The sequence below is a fragment of the Cololabis saira genome, chromosome 22 (assembly GCF_033807715.1).
Source record: "Cololabis saira isolate AMF1-May2022 chromosome 22, fColSai1.1, whole genome shotgun sequence".
Lineage (NCBI taxonomy): Eukaryota > Metazoa > Chordata > Actinopteri > Beloniformes > Belonidae > Cololabis > Cololabis saira.
In genome coordinates, this window is record NC_084608.1 from 20,439,534 (window position 1) to 20,455,270 (window position 15,737).

General features: G+C 41.6%; 1 protein-coding gene across 3 annotated transcripts in view; it reads left to right on the forward strand.

Moving 5' to 3' along the window:
• rbm33a (RNA binding motif protein 33a) overlaps positions 1-15,737 on the forward strand; it is a 41,945-nt gene that overhangs the window by 19,875 nt on the left and 6,333 nt on the right. For 2 of the 3 annotated variants that reach the window (XM_061713879.1, XM_061713881.1), the window contains exons 7-16: positions 576-744; positions 906-1,117; positions 3,498-3,801; positions 4,883-4,944; positions 9,761-9,890; positions 10,303-10,658; positions 11,061-11,291; positions 11,473-11,769; positions 12,818-13,630; positions 15,263-15,439. In XM_061713879.1, coding sequence (XP_061569863.1) covers positions 576-744; positions 906-1,117; positions 3,498-3,801; positions 4,883-4,944; positions 9,761-9,890; positions 10,303-10,658; positions 11,061-11,291; positions 11,473-11,769; positions 12,818-13,630; positions 15,263-15,439 — 2,751 coding nt within the window. The remainder of the gene's footprint in view (positions 1-575; positions 745-905; positions 1,118-3,497; positions 3,802-4,882; positions 4,945-9,760; positions 9,891-10,302; positions 10,659-11,060; positions 11,292-11,472; positions 11,770-12,817; positions 13,631-15,262; positions 15,440-15,737) is intronic. The other variant, XM_061713880.1, reaches the window with a different exon arrangement.

The following is a 15,737-nucleotide window of genomic DNA, read 5'->3' on the forward strand; positions in this document are numbered from 1 at the left end:
TCTTTAACGTGTGTAGTAACAACTTAGCTTGTGTTATGACGATGGCCGCACTTCGCTGTAACACTAATGCACGTTGGTTGCAGAACCTTGAGAGAGAGAGTTGTAAAACGCTTTGATCTCGCCGCAGAGCTTACAATGGGAGTCGACGTAAGTGTCATAACTCTCTCGGTGCGTCCGAAATGCCATACTAAAAAGTATATACTAAAAAGTATACTTAAGTTCAGCACACTTTTAAGTAAATATCAGTAAATATCATTAGGGTGGAAGTATGTGATTTCGGACGCAGCCTCTCTCTCTCGGGTCTGGAAGGTTGGTGCGCCGTCCGTGTGAAAGTCGTCCCGTGAGAAACGTTTCCGAGGGGAAAAAACTAATGCGATTAAAATGCGCCATTTTTTCTGTTATTAATCGAAATGAACGCGCTAAAGTCCCAGCCTTTATATATATATATATATATATATATATATATATATATATATATATATATATATATATATATATATATATATATATATATATACGTGTGTGTGTATATAGGTTGATAGACTTGTAATTTTAACAATTGAAAATATCTCCAGGTTGAACAAGAACCTTTATTCAACGATGACTCAAAGGAGGAATCTAATGAAGAAGAGGATGAAGATGAAGCTTCTGGCAGAATGCGCTTCAAATCTGAGAGGAAGGATAGCCCTATCGTGCGATTGGCGGCTCCAAGTAGTAAGAGGAGGAACATTCCTGACACTCTAGGTATAAACAAACTGTCCCTGGCTTGATTGTCTTCGAGCTAAACAGAAATGTTTCTATTTCTTCATTATTGATGCATGTCCCATCACCATTTCCTAATGGAAACAATTATTTTATCCTGGGTGTTTCAATAATGTTTTATATTCTGTTCCATTTGTCATAAGAACTTTCGGAGGAGGCCAAAAAAGATCTGATGGAGTTTGAGGAACAAGAACGTCAGAAGAGACAAATCCGCCAGGGAGGTCGAGGCAGAGGAGGAGGGCGAGGAGGCAGAGGAAGAGGAGGATTTCATGGGTTTGGAATGCCAGATTTTAGAGCAAAGAGAGGAAGAATGCATGACCAGATGCTCCCCTTGATGGGAAACATGGGCTTACAGGTAAGCGTTTGAACATCTAGCCACCCTAACAACTTTGAAGGGATTTATTTGACAACACAGTATAGTACTAAAATACTTTTGAAAAATGGCACTAGAGGAGGTAAGACCATCACTAGATAAGAAGATTTAAAAGGGTGTTCATTTTTCAGGTTTTTGTGCATCTTTAATTGTATGACATTTTAGACCCAAAACCCGTTTCAAAGAGATATCAAAGTTATCAATTATTTTCAGCAAAACCACTGCTTTATTTGTAGTTGTGATGTCAAGTATATTGGGCAAGATAAAACCAGAATTAAAGTACAGTACTTATTTATTTGTTTTTGTCTGTTTGCTGTTTTTATAATAATAACTAATAAATAATACCTTTTTTTCGTAACATTTTGCCCAAAGACAAAGATTACAATTTTTTCCCCTTCAGTTTTTGAGAAACTGTAGCATTAAAGTAGTTCCTTTCAATGATGTAGGACATTTATCTCCAGGAATGGTTAACTTTAGGTTTAATTACTGAATAAAAATAGGCAGTAAAATTTCAAAGCAAATCAGCAACAATCAAAATGTTACGGTACTTGGACAACATACAGACATGGCAAACACACCATTGAAGCTGATGAGAGCGTGTTTTGTGACACGCTGCAGTTTATTTGAACATTTATCAATCAACATGCACCACTGAACACAGTTCAGGCTGACGGATGAAAAGCGGCAAACCCACAAGTCATATGCATAGCAGGGGGACCAACTCCACCAGAAGCCACCTGAAGAGCCTGCTTAAAGTACATGTAGCTTTTTACAATAACAGCCTTTTTCACGTCATGTGAAAAGTAAAAATCGTCAAAGAGAATTTACGAAGTTGGAAACTTGACGCATTACGATGGCCCATTTATGCTTATTGTTAGCTGGTGGGCCGCAGGGTAGATGGTTTAGAATCGGCTTGTGATATAACGTAACAATTATGGGATACAATGTAATGAGGATAGTTTTGCATGTCAATATTGACACACTCATTATGGACTATGTAAATAAAACAATCAACATAACGGTCAACGAGAACCGTAGTAATTCACTGCAACTGAAAACTGTAGCTAATGTGAGCAAAACTGCATCTGACCAAAGCATTTTTGATTTTTTTCTTGAGTTTTAACTCGGCCTCTTGGGGAACACCTACAGGCTTTATTACAGGTGTTATTAGAGCTGGGCGATATGGACCAAAAGTCATATCTCGATATTTTCTAGCTAAATGGCGATACTCGATATATATCTCGATATTTTTTCTGTGCCTTAATTGGGGTTTCCCCCAAAGCATTATAGCATAGCATCTCTGTTAGCATCTCTGTTAGCATCTCTGTTAGCTTCATTTTTTTCTGAGGCAAACCCTTAAAAAAACAGTTTTAATACAAAGCCTCATGCCAAATGTCACACAGGTTCCTTTATTAACAGATGTCTGCACAATATCAACATTTATAAAACAAATGAAATAAAAATAAACTGCCTGCATATATAGAATAAAAATGCTTCTTGAATAAAATAAAACAAATATCCCTTTCCTGCATAACAATTAAATTAAAATACACTGTACAATTAATACAATGTAGACAGTAACAGGCAGACTTTTCCACTGAGGTTGACAGTTGTGCAAATATCAAAACATTTGTGCAAATCTCAAATAAAACATTCAAGTCAATTTGTCACAAAATAAGCTATATCAAAATCATTAAAAAAAAAAAAAAAATTCTAAAAAAAAAAAAAAAAATTTATTTTTTTTAGAAATCGATATAAACGATATTGTCTCGTACCATATCGCGTTTGAAAATATATCGATATATATTAAAATCTCGATATATCGCCCAGCCCTAGGTGTTCTATTAAGGTGGTTGCGCTCAGAAGGAGCTGTGCGCTTTTGTTGGACACGGCCAGAATGATTGCAGTATTCATTGCGTCCATTCATACTTAGTGGTGGTAAACTACATTTGTATACACAGCTGCCCTTGTTACATTTGGCTTATAATAATAGATCATCATAATGCATGGCCATTTTTAATGTGAGAGACGGTGGAAATTATCTTTTTGAGTAGATGCATTTGGCTAATATATGTAAATTGCTAAAGCTCCATTAAAGTGCTGTAAAAGTTTGAAGATGGATGTTTTAAAAGTGAAGAAATCACATATGATCTTAATCTTCTGGGGAGATTTGAGCAAAATCACTTTTTGGTATCAATTTCACATTTGTAGGTGAATTTTAATGGTGTGCCTTTGCCTGGCTGTAAGCAGTTATGTAAGAATCTTCTAAAGAGAGAAATGTTTTGACAGGTGCTTTTTTATCTCTCCTCCTTTCTCAATTTTTTCCTTCTACACGCCCTCCTCCCGCCCTCCCCATGGACAGCCATCTTCACGAATGGCTCCTCCTCCTCATCATTCACAGCTGCAGCACCACCCTTCACGTCCAAGAGGGCCTTCGCCCTTTCAGGAGCACGGGCGGCCCATTCCCCAGCAGCCCCTTCAGCCCCTCATCCCCCATCACATGGCTCATCGCTCCCCGCCACTGCGACCCCAGATGGAGCCCCCACCACGAATGATGAGCTCCCCCCCACCCAGCTTCCCTCAGCATCATCAGCAGCAGCCCCCACAGCCCAAAAACATTCACATTAACCCCCACTTCAGAGGACCCGCTCAATCTCCTGTACAAGGTAGGCTAGTCCAGCTTCACCCCAGTGTTTTTAGAATGGAATAAAAGAAGAAAAAAAAGTATTCGGAAATTTATTTCCTGGATTCACTATAGTCGTACTACGCGTGCATTAGAAAACTGGGTCAAAACTGGCTCTTCACATTATTAGAGTCCCAGTTTGCTTCATCAAGTGACAAAAAATAGGATCTTGAATGTTGACTGTTTGATGGACATAGAAAAAAAACTATTGTTTGTACCAAGAAAATGGTTCTCCTTGTTGCCTCTGATTCTTACCGTTTCTATGTTCATAGATTAAGTAGATTCACTGAATTGTTGATCTTAAATGATTTTGCTCTATCCTGACTGCCAGAAGTGCTCTGAAGTGGTAGCAAAAAAAAAATTAAAAAAAATGCTTGTCTCTTTATTAAAAAGACAATCCCAATTCTCATTTAACCAAAATTGTCCAGCAGTACCTAATCACAAAGATTTCCATGTTTAGTTGGTGCTGCTTTGGCGTCAGTCGTCATTAGTTTCCTAAAAAGTGTCTGGATTAGAGTGTCTGTCTGTTTCTGGTTGAATGACAGTTGAAAAGTTCTTCTTGCAAGTAATGGGATTTCCTCGTATTTCTCATCACTCATTCCCTGAGATGGGTTATCTGTCCCGGCCAAGATTGAAATCGTGTTAAGAAAGCATCCTAGGTTTAGCTACCAAGAAAACGTGTTTATTTAAGGGGAGTTTTTAAGTTTTAAGAGCTAAGTAATTAATACTATTATTTAAAAGTCTAGCCACATTAAAATCAAGTCAATTGAATTTTATGTCTCAAATGCTGACACAGCAAATTAAATAATAAATAAATAAATACATTTTTTAGCTAATTATTTTCATGTGAGCTTCTGGGTGTGTACATGGCAGTATAACAACGTGAGGAGCAAATCTAACCTAAGATTTAACGTGTACACCTGACTAAGAGCCTTCAGCTTGGAAATGGCATTTCCTCCCTACAATAACATCCTCTCTGCCTACTGCCTCTCATTTAAATTTGTCTCCCCTCCCCCCACCTTCTTTTGCTCTCTGTTTCCGCCCTTCTCTTTCTCTCATTGCAGTGCCCTTGATGCCTCCTGCTCAGAGCCAGACCAGACCTGCTGTGGGTCCTCAGAGGTTCCCTGTGAGTAGCAGCTGCTCCTCTACCTCCCATTTGCCTCACTTTCTCTCACTCTTTACTCAGCCAGCATATCTCTTTTTTTTCTCTTTTTTTGCAAGGGCAATATCATTACTTCAATTAGAATGTCTGCACTGGCCAAATACTGTTAAAGCAAATCCGTAAACACTGATAGGAGTCTGGCTGCACAACTGGAAATGCGTGATAGGAGCTTTAGGCTGGAGACTTTTTGAGGCTGGGGCCGCAGCGACGGGGCTTACTTTTACAGCTCTTCATGGATGTGTTGGGACTCGGACGAGCCAGCTCGGCACATAATGGAACTGTGAATACAGGATATACCGCCGGTTAAAAATTCACTCTCCCCAAGTTTGGGTCCCAAAGGCACACAGACCTTTTCTGCGAACAGTATCTAAATTAGTTAAACACGGTGGTGGTTTAATGGGGTTGGAGTGCTTTTACACCCTATGTTCTTATGTCTGAATTTTACGTTGGACAAAGGCATCTTAAGTTAGTGATTTTCTGTAAGAAAAGGTCCTTTATGTCATTCACAAAGAACCCATCCAAGAGATGGCAGAAATGCCTTTAAAGTAATTACAGTATTGAGGGACCTGGCTTGCTAGGAACTCAGCCAGACTTGCCTTGAGTCACTGTATTCTTCTGGTTAATGATGCCTGGGCATCAGGTGATGCTGGTACTGACTGACATCTTTCTGGAAAGTATGTTTTGTATGGATTTATGCAAATTAGCCATCGGAAAGTAGCTGCATCCAATTTCATTCACGTGGATGTACAAATGAGCCGGGCTGTTTCTCTGCAACCTTAATCAGAAAATATATACACCTGATCAGAAATTTAAGACAAGTTGAAAAATTGCAATCATTTACACTGTTGGTTCTTTAAAAAGGTTCTAGGTAGAGTTTCAAAATGCAAAAATAAGAAATGGTAGTGGGACAAAATTAAGTTTGAGTAAGCAATTTATTGAAAACAAGAAATAAACTGAAGTAGGCTGTTCGTCAGTGGGTCAACAGTTTAAGACCACGGCTAAAAAAACAACAACTTGAAATAGAAATCAAAGGGCTCAGTAATGTGAAGCTCCACCACTCTTTTTGGTCACTTAAAAATGTATTTTAGGCATGCTTGATGTGAGTGTTTCCAGGAGCCTAGTGGGAATGTTGTTCCAAGTGGTGAAGATGGCTTCACGGAGGGCATCCACTCTGGAACTGATGTCCATTTTTGGTAAACTGCCCTTGCCCTCCATCCCCAAATGTTCTCAATTGGATGAGAACATGCAGGATGGTCCAAAAGAGTGACGTTATTCCTCTGGAAGAAGTCCTTTGTCAGGCGGGCATTGTGAACTGCAGCGTTTTCTTGTTGAAGAACCCAGTGGTCACCACACAGACGAGGGCCTGCAGTCATGAGCGATGCCCCCTGCTACAGCTCCACGTAGCCAGCTGCTGTTTGACGCCCCGCACAACCTGGACTGGAGCTCCATTGTTCCATTGAAGTAAAAAGCTCCCCAGGTCATGATGGTGTCCCCTCCACTGTGCTGCGTAGAAAACATCTCAAGTGGGATCTCCTTGTGTCAGTGACGTTTGAAGCCGTCAGGACTGTCGAGGTTGCTTTTTTTTCTCATTGGAGAATAAAACCGTCATTCACCTTCAGTGTCCCATGTTTGGTGCTCTCTTGGAAAGAGTGTTGTGTTGAAGGAAACGAGGCCTTTAAATACGTTTTTGGTTCTTAGCTATTCTTTTGTAGATGCCGTCTGATGGTTATTGGGCTGCAGTTGTAACGGCCTTAATTTGGGGCAAGGATCATCCCTTGTCTTGACGGACAGCTAGTCGGATCCTCCAGTTCGGTGCCGGTGAAATTGTTTTGGTTCCACTTGACTTTTTGTTCCACATACACTCAGGATCTTTTAAGAAAATCAAAATGACTGTCTTACTGCGTCCAACCTCAGCTGCGTTGGCACATTGTGAGAGGCCTTGCTTATGCAGCTCAACAATCCCACCATGTTCAACGAGAGGTAGATTTTTCTGCCTTTGCCATCAGGAGTGTGAATCTCTGAAAGACAATGGCATTTTTGTGCAGATTTTGGCTTTTGAAGGCTATACACTTAAACTTTCGATATGCTGAACAGCCTATTTAATTTTCAATAAATTGTTTACTCAATTTTTTTAATTTCTTTTTTGTCTCACTCCAATTTCTTTTTATATTTTGCAACTTTACCTAGAACCTTTTTGACGGCAAGTTGAAAAATGGCAAGAATTTACATTTTGTACTAAATGTAACATTTTTACAATTTCTTAACTGGTCTTCAAATTTTTATCAGCTGTGTATTTACCTTCAGTGTCACTATCACTCTGTTGCCGTAACCTGACGTTGTGCTGGTTATTGATGGCCCTATATCAGGAGGCACTTTTGGCTCTTATTAGATGGTAGAAAGTGTAGCGGTTAGCGTATGCTGGTGGACAGCGCAGTGATTGATTCGCCGGTTGTCAATGGCATTTAGGCTGGTGTTGCCAAAGAAACAATTTGAAATGCAGGTGACACACCAGACGGCTACTTCTCATTTATCAGTGGACACCTGATTAGCCATGATTATCATACATTATCATCCCATCAAATTTAATTGTATGAGGCCCAGACGAATGGGGGGTCATAGCCTCCAGTATTACTGCATGATTTTTTTTTTCTGCTGGAGACAGGTTTTGAAATATTTATCTCGACACCAATTACCACAAAATGGCTCCTCCTAATGATTTTTTTTTTCTTATTGTTTGCAGGTCATTCTTAATATTATTATTGATCCATAAAATAATCAGCAAACAGTGAAACATTTCTGAAGGTTAAAGCAGCATTGTGTAGAAATTATACTTGGATAAAACGTTACTTGTAACTTAGACTTTCATGGTGGAGGCATATTCTGCCAATGATGCACAATTAGGAGGATGGAAAAAGAAGAGTCGCTCCAGCTGTGATAAACGTCTTTACATGACTGGAACTGTATCATTTCCCCAAATCATTGGAATAAGAATACTTTATTCATCCTGGCGGGAAATAAGCTAGGAGGTAATTAGAGAAATATTATTTGATTGACTTAATTGTGACAAAAGAGGTCGGCATTGGCAATCACTAATCAATCCACCGAGTGTCCATTTATTCTTGTGACTTGGGTTCTCACAGTAGGTGCTTTGACCTCTAACCTCTACAGTGCAGCTTTGGCTCATCATAAAATTAATTCAGTTTGTTACTCCAGGAGCCCAAACCTCCACAGCACAACTCTGATTTTCCAGAGCTGGAGTCTAGCATTTGCAACATCTTGAGTTCCGCATTTCATCTTCACTCCTAATAGATTCAATCTAGTTTTTCTTCCCATTTTTCCTAGTAATTTAAAGTTTAATAAAGTTCTACAAGTTCTTGGTTTCAGTGAAGTTACATTTCTGTGATGAAGGCAGTAGCTAGCTTGTTGTCAGTTACACATCTTGATGGCATTATTGGCTTGTCAGGTTAATTTATGGTGGTCGGTCTAATTATCGTACAACTGGCATTGCCAGTGCATGCATCATGGAGTCCTTATTTCAGATCGTCCCTAAACATCATAAATAGAAATTTAATGAAAGATTGTTTAGCATTCTAAATATATAATTTGATACAACAGTTCTCAATATTTTGGCATTTTAAAGAATGTTTTGTCCAGTCTATGTTAACAATATACCATCCAAATCTCTGAATTAGTTTTACTCTTGATAAATCTGTTTCGACCATACTGAAACCCTGCCACATCCAATATTGTTTCTTGTTTGTCCAAAAATAATCAGTTTATTATCATCTGATAATTTCTGTTATAATTGTTTTAATCTCATCAGATATAATTAATGCAAACACTGAACTTCCCAGATTTAGTGGGGTGATCATTTGACTGCTTCTTTGTGACCAGCAACTGCTGGAAGAAAATGTTGTCGGCTGTTTCGGCTTAGAGCTGTTCCAGTATTAGTTGCATATTGAGCACCCTCACAATGTTTTATCAAGGATTAGAAGTGAGAGGATGAGCAGTGTTATTTGAGAGGTATTATATGGACACCAGAGTCCTCATTGTGCAAACCTGGCTGGTTGACCTTTTAGAACGGTATGATTGTGCCCCCATTGTGATCGCCTGTCTTTGTAAGCCCCTTTGATTAACTTTATGTTAAGCAAGTTTTTGGAACTCTGGCCTTCTAGCTTTCTAACACTTCTTCTCTCTAAATACCTCCACCCAGCAGTGGAATAAAGATGGATTAAGCCTTGATAGCATCTTAAGTAATTTACAATGGGCTTGAAGGAGGCAAGCAGCCCATTTACGGAAGTGCCACGTGTTGAATAGCAGGTTAATTTTTCAACAGAGATGGATGTTTAAAAGAATAAAGGAGACAGTTATGAGGGGGATTTGAATTCCAAGGAGGGATTAAATGGTTGTTATCTAGTTTTCATAGGTAAATGGGGAGTGGCGTGCATGCAGCGAGTGGAAAGCTTTCGAACATATGAAGTAGTTGAAACAAAGATGAGGGCACTTATCCCCTCCAGAAATTCTCTTTCCTTAAGACAGGCTTTTAGAAGGTTTTATCACCAGAGCCCAAAGTAGCATCAATGCCGATTTGTTCACAAATTCATGCTCTACATATTTCTTTTATATTGGCATGCATATTGATGTTTAAAACTCAAGATTCCACATCAGCTTAATGAACCCAGGACTCCGTATATTATATTCTTGTTTTTATTAGTTTAATTTGTTTGTTGTTATGAGTTCCCAGAGTGGCCTATAATTCATTAGTTTTCCGTTTTCTCAGGGACCGGTAGACTTCCAGCAGCACATGCCAGGTAATTTTGTCCAGCCCCAGCGGCCCCCTCATCACATGGAGCCCTTGAGGAACCAGCCACCTCAAGGCCCCCAGGACAGAGATCCCCTATTTATGGGAGGTGAGTCTCACATCCAGCCTTGACGAGGGTTACAAAGCTCTCTTAGCATATTTAACCCTATTCATCACCTCTAGCGCTTTACCTAGAGGGTATGCTGCTAGCTCTCTGGTGCTGTTATATTAGCAGAACTCATGTTAAATGTATGTGTGTTTATATATACATTTGAATGAACCTTGAAAATGGCATTAAACATACATATTTATGTTTCTTTTCCCCCTTATTCACATTGTTAATGCAGAATTAATTATCCACTTGGTTGTTTACCCTTTCACCTTGATAGAGATGTATGTTTCAGTTCCCCGTTCTATAATATTTTACACCTGGAGAGGCTGTTGCTTGTTCTGAAGTTGGCTCTCAGGAACCAGGAGAGAAAAAAAAAAAGGAATCTCTTTGGTCTTCCCTGTGTGTGCAGATACATCACGGTTCCCAGGACAGAACATGTTTGATCACCAGGGCCCCGGCCCGCTCATGAACAGCAGCAACAACCTGCACCAGCAGCAGATGCCGGGCCAGGGCCACATGGGCTTCGGCCCACCAGGACCCCCGTTCAACCAGCCGGGCCAAGGCCCAATAGGACTCTTTCAAAGGGAACCCCCAAGACCCAACCTCCCCCCACACCAAGGCCACCAGGGGATGGTGAACTTTAACCAACAAGGTGGTCCTCCAAACCAGCCCAGGCCTTTCATGGGCCCCCGCCAGTCCTTTGGGCAGCAGGGGAACCTTTTCTCTCATCCACAAGTTCAGTTTGGGATGCAGGTACGATTGAGAGTAAGTGATTTTTTTTTATTGACTAATACATCGTCACATAGTTGCTGCTTTGTTTTTCAATTCTTGCTCCAATTAGCTTTTGTATTTCATGTTGAATATGGTTGTCATAAGCAAAGCTACTGAAGGATTGATGAAAGAGTGTTGTTTATTTGGCACTGCTGCATTTTGTTAAGCGATGTAGACAAGAGCTCCCTCTAGTGATTCAATCATTGTTGTCAGTAGTGCTGTATGGTCAAACGAGAACAATGTCAGTCACAGGTTATTAATACATAGTAACCAGTCTAAGGTTTTATATACCAGTCATAGAAAACAATATTTTGTTAAAAAAATTAACTAAATAACACAATCAGCTAGAATATTCAGCTTCTTTTGTCCATAATACATGGTTTTCCTGTCTCCCAGCTCCCACATCATGACCCCCTGTCACCCCATGCCATCCACCAGCAGCAGCAACACCATAGACAAGACTTACCCCATCATCACCAGCAACCGCTAAACCACGGAGAGCCTCGCCCCGTAATGCATCATGGTCAGAATCCTTTCAGTCAGCAGCAGGCACATGGCGCTCCCAGGCAGATGACTCCCCGCCCTCAGAACCTCCAACAGCGTAACATGTCAAACAGGCACAGAATGGTGAGAAACAATAATGGTAGCCCATCTTTTTTCCACTCAAGCTCAAATTATGTGGGTTTCTGTATTTGATCATAGTGTCAAATTGCTAAAGTTGTTGTATTTACTCAATAAGTAAATACCAGTTTGAAGGAAAACTGATTATATGCTGTTATGAATTGTTTACATTTTTCTCTCTCTTCAGAACACACCCATCTCCAAACAAATGCAGCAGCGCAACAGCAACCTACGGGAGCTCCCTGTAGCGCCTTGTAACACAAGCACAAACAGTGGCCGTCCCGCCCCAATCCTCGCGTCTCCCACCGCCAACATCAGGCCCGTTTCCAGGACAACACAGGGGATGCGCCCCGGACAGAACGTGCCACTGATGTCTGGCGGTGGCAGAGGACGAGGACGAGGCCAAGTGGCTGCAAAACCTGAACCTCAGCTTGGGGAAGCAGGCAGGACAGTGATTAATAAGGAGATCGCAACCAAGAAGCAGGTCAGAGTTTTTCCTCTACCAGCATATAGGGGAGCAAAAAAAGAAGAAACTGAACACGCTGTTTCTTTTTTGTTTTGTTATTTTTAAAGATTTTTTTTGTGGCTCTAGTGGCCTTTATTTGAAAGTGGCGAGACAGAAAACTTGGGCTAGAGAGAAGGGCAAGTCGTGCAGCAAGGAGTCACAGGCTGGGATTCAAGCCTGGAGCGGCTGCACCAGAGTGATAGCTTCCCCACGTGGTGCCTGCTCAACCAGCTGAGCTACACAGTAGGGCTACGATGTTGTTGACAAAAAAATATGATAAGAATAGTCAACAACAAATTTAATTGCCGACTATTGTTGGGCGAAATAAATAAATGCGTAAATAAATTTCTACAGAGTGAGACATCTTCCTCTCTTCTTATCTCTGCTGTGAGTTACACACGTGCAATAGAGTACAGCGCCACCATGGCGACTGGCAGCAAAGTTGATTTAAAATATATATTTTTGAATAAAGCGTCTATCTTTCTTGTCTTTTATTGTTAATTAGCACATTATTTAAACAACTTCATGCAACATTTTAAAAGCTGAGAGCTAAATAAGAGCCATATATTAATTATCCAATTAGTTGACTAATCGTTGAATAATCTGCTATCAGAATAGCCATGAGTTGCAGCCCTACTATCCTGTGCCCGGCACAGTTTGCTCTTTTAATATTTTAATTATTTCATATTTTTCATAGATATTTGTCCGAAATAATGATGTGAATGTCGTGTTAACAATGTACCTAAAAGAGCTGGATATTAAGGTTGCTTTTGTCATCACTCTCATTCATTTGGAAACAGCAGATCAGATTCTCTTGAGTTTTTACTTGGATTAAATTGAACCATCAAGTAATATTGTTAAAGTAGAGGTGTGGGGTTCAAGTGGCTCATAGCTCCCCTCTCCTGACATCTTAATCAGCTCAAGTGATGGAGTTTACTCGTATTCAAGGCTTTGAGCTATAGAGAACATTAGTAATGTAAAGAACTCAGTAGAGGATTGCATTTTCAGCTTGTATTTTGTGCCACAGGACCCCGATGAAGACGAGGAGACGCGGCAATACCGCCTAAAGATCGAGCAGCAGAAGCGTTTGAGAGAGGAGATTTTAAAGAGGAAGGAGATGCGACGGCAGGTGCAGGCTGGTGTCAGAAAGAAGGAGCTGCTGGAAAGACTCAATGCTCAGACGAGCACGCCAAGCCAAGCCTCTGCCCCTGTACAGACTCAGCCCGCACAACCAAATCCACAAACACAACCTCCTGTTCAACAGCAGCCACCACCACCCCCGACACCAACACAACCCGCTCAGCAGCAACTGGAACAAAAACGACAGCAACGGCTGCAAGGACAGCAGCCGAGACCGTTTCCTCAGAGAACACAGCAATCATTGACTCAAACATTAAAGAATCCTAATCAAGGCAATAACATCCATCCCAGCAGTGCTGCTCTGACCCCCACGCCACGTCCCAATGTCAAGACTCGCCTGCAGATGGTTAAAGGCAGCGCGCAGCAGCAACAGACTCCTGGTCCTGGTCCTGGTCCTGGTCCTGGTCCTGGTCCTGGTCCTGGTCCTGGTCCTGGTCCTGAGCAGCAGTGGAAGCAGCCCAGACTGAATCAGCAGCAGGTGCTGCAACAAAGGAACAGTTCTCTGCAGAGCGTCGGCTCCCAGGTTCCCTCTGTTCAGGCTTCGGAAAAAACCCCAATTCCCTCAGTGAATCCAGGCCTCGCTCAGACTGAGGGACCTAAACCTGGCGCCAAAAGGACCGTGATGGAGCGAACCAAAAGCTCTGGTGGCGAAAGCCAGCAAATACCACAAAAAGTGAGAGTCGTCAAACTTTCAGGACTGGTAAGTTTATGAATTCATTTTGACTTGACACCTTCTCTTGTGTTTGGCTCTGACATTTGAGCACATTCTCACCCTCAAGGGAAACTAAATAGCTTTGAACAGAAATGCCACTGATTGCCCCGGCTGTCTATTTTGTAATCTAGATGATGTTTAACCTATGGGAGTGACACTCTGATGTCTGTGTCATTTTAGCAAAATTGATCTGTTAAGAGTTTCCTCTTTTAAGCCTCAAGAACTGGTATTTAAGCCACAGCGCCTTTACGTACTTTTTACCTTTTATAACACAGAAAAGCTGTGGGCGTTAAGGAGAGCAGTTTGACATTTATCTGTAGAGTCCGAGACATCTCATCACTCCTTAAAGGTTGATATCCTCTTTTCAGGACAACAGTCATTTCTTAAGGATGGAGGATAAACTAAAAAGAATGACAATATCACCAGTAAAGTCTCAGAAGAGTCCACGTTTGATTATATCATTGCATTAATTGCGTATTAATCTTTTATTGAAAAACCACAAAGGCAGGCATGTTAAACATTATTACTTACTAATGATGAGACATGTTGGCGGGGTGTGATCGTATTTAAAATAAGCTGCTTTCTGACTTCTTCCCAGAGGATCAAGCCCTGCGCCAAAATCTCCGTCTAGTTGCGGATGAAGATAACTGTGTGTCAGTGTGTTAATTGAAACCTGCGCGGCGCTATCTGATTTCACTGCATTATAGGGGGGGAAATGTGCAGAAACGGAAAGAAGCACCCAAAGCCCATAGCTTGAATAAAAAGAAGATTCTCTCTTCCGCATTGTTCTGCTGACATCGACGAGAGCTTGACAATGTTATCTCCCCCGTCCTCCTTTTTCTTCCTCCTTCCCCTCTCACTCTTCCCCCTGTCATCTCCCTGTTCCTTTTTTTTTTCTATCATCCCATCTCTCAGGTGTGAGACAACAAAAGATGCCAATCCAAGACCCTTGTAATTAATCTTTCTTGGTTGAAGGTGGTGCTTGTGGGGGGGAAGCATAATACCTGTGTAAGAAAGTTGCCACTTTTGAGGATTTGGATTTGTATAGCTTAGGCACCCAGATAAGAGGCAAATTATATTTTCATCAGGATAATACAAAGCAGTGCAAAACACAAAAGATCCAGAAGAGGGGGGGGTGGCGGGGGTGTTTGTGTGAGGGGGGGGATGGGGTACACACGGAGCTGCTGTCGGTTCAGTGTAATGCAGCTTAGCATTTGATGGGTGCAATCAGGAGCTGTGATTTCTATAGAAGGGATTAATCCATTTACTCTCAGCTGGGGACAGGTCAGAGATAGCGCCTCTTTTCTTCCCATGTATTGATCTGTCACATCTTTCTGCAGAGTCGGGGAAGAGACGACCTTCAATTCCTCCCTGCATGTCAACAGAGTTGAGCTGTGACTTTATTTGATAATGAGACCATTACCCTCTTGGGTTGATCTTTATTCTCCGCAGCCCGTCTGATAGAAATCCTGTTCCAGTGCTTGCCGAGTTTCACTTTCCTCTTTTCCCAGTTCTCCATGGCTAAATAGTTTGTGACCACCGGTTTGTGATGCTTCCACTAAATACTGGAACTTTGTTGCTGATATTCATTTAGTGTTTTCCTTCACTATTTCCACTCAGACTGGAAAGGGGCCTGAGGCCAGCGTCGGCCCCGCGCAGCAGCAGGGCACCGGCCAGGCGGCTCCACTCAACCAGGGCCTCCAAAGGAAGGTTACAATGACGGGACAGCAGCAACAGGGACCAGGCGGAAGACCGCAGGCTAGCCTTGGGGGCACGGCCGACTCGCAGCAAAGCAGGGTATGCCATAAACGACTTCTCCTTTGTGCTAGCAATGTTTAAACGCATTTATTTCCAGTGCACGCTGTGGGTTTCATAGCTGCTCTGCTGTGAAAGAAGCCGAAATGAAAATAAAGTTGCATTACCCTGGCATTCAGTGAATTCATACCAATCAGGCAGCAGTTGCAGTAAAACAGGACAGTGTGCCAGCTGCAAGAGTATTGACAAGCTGAGAACAGTGTAAGGAAGAGGGCTACACCAGGTCCCCTGGCCTCTCCGCTCGCCTGTCACCACCAGGCTCCTGTCACAGATACCACAC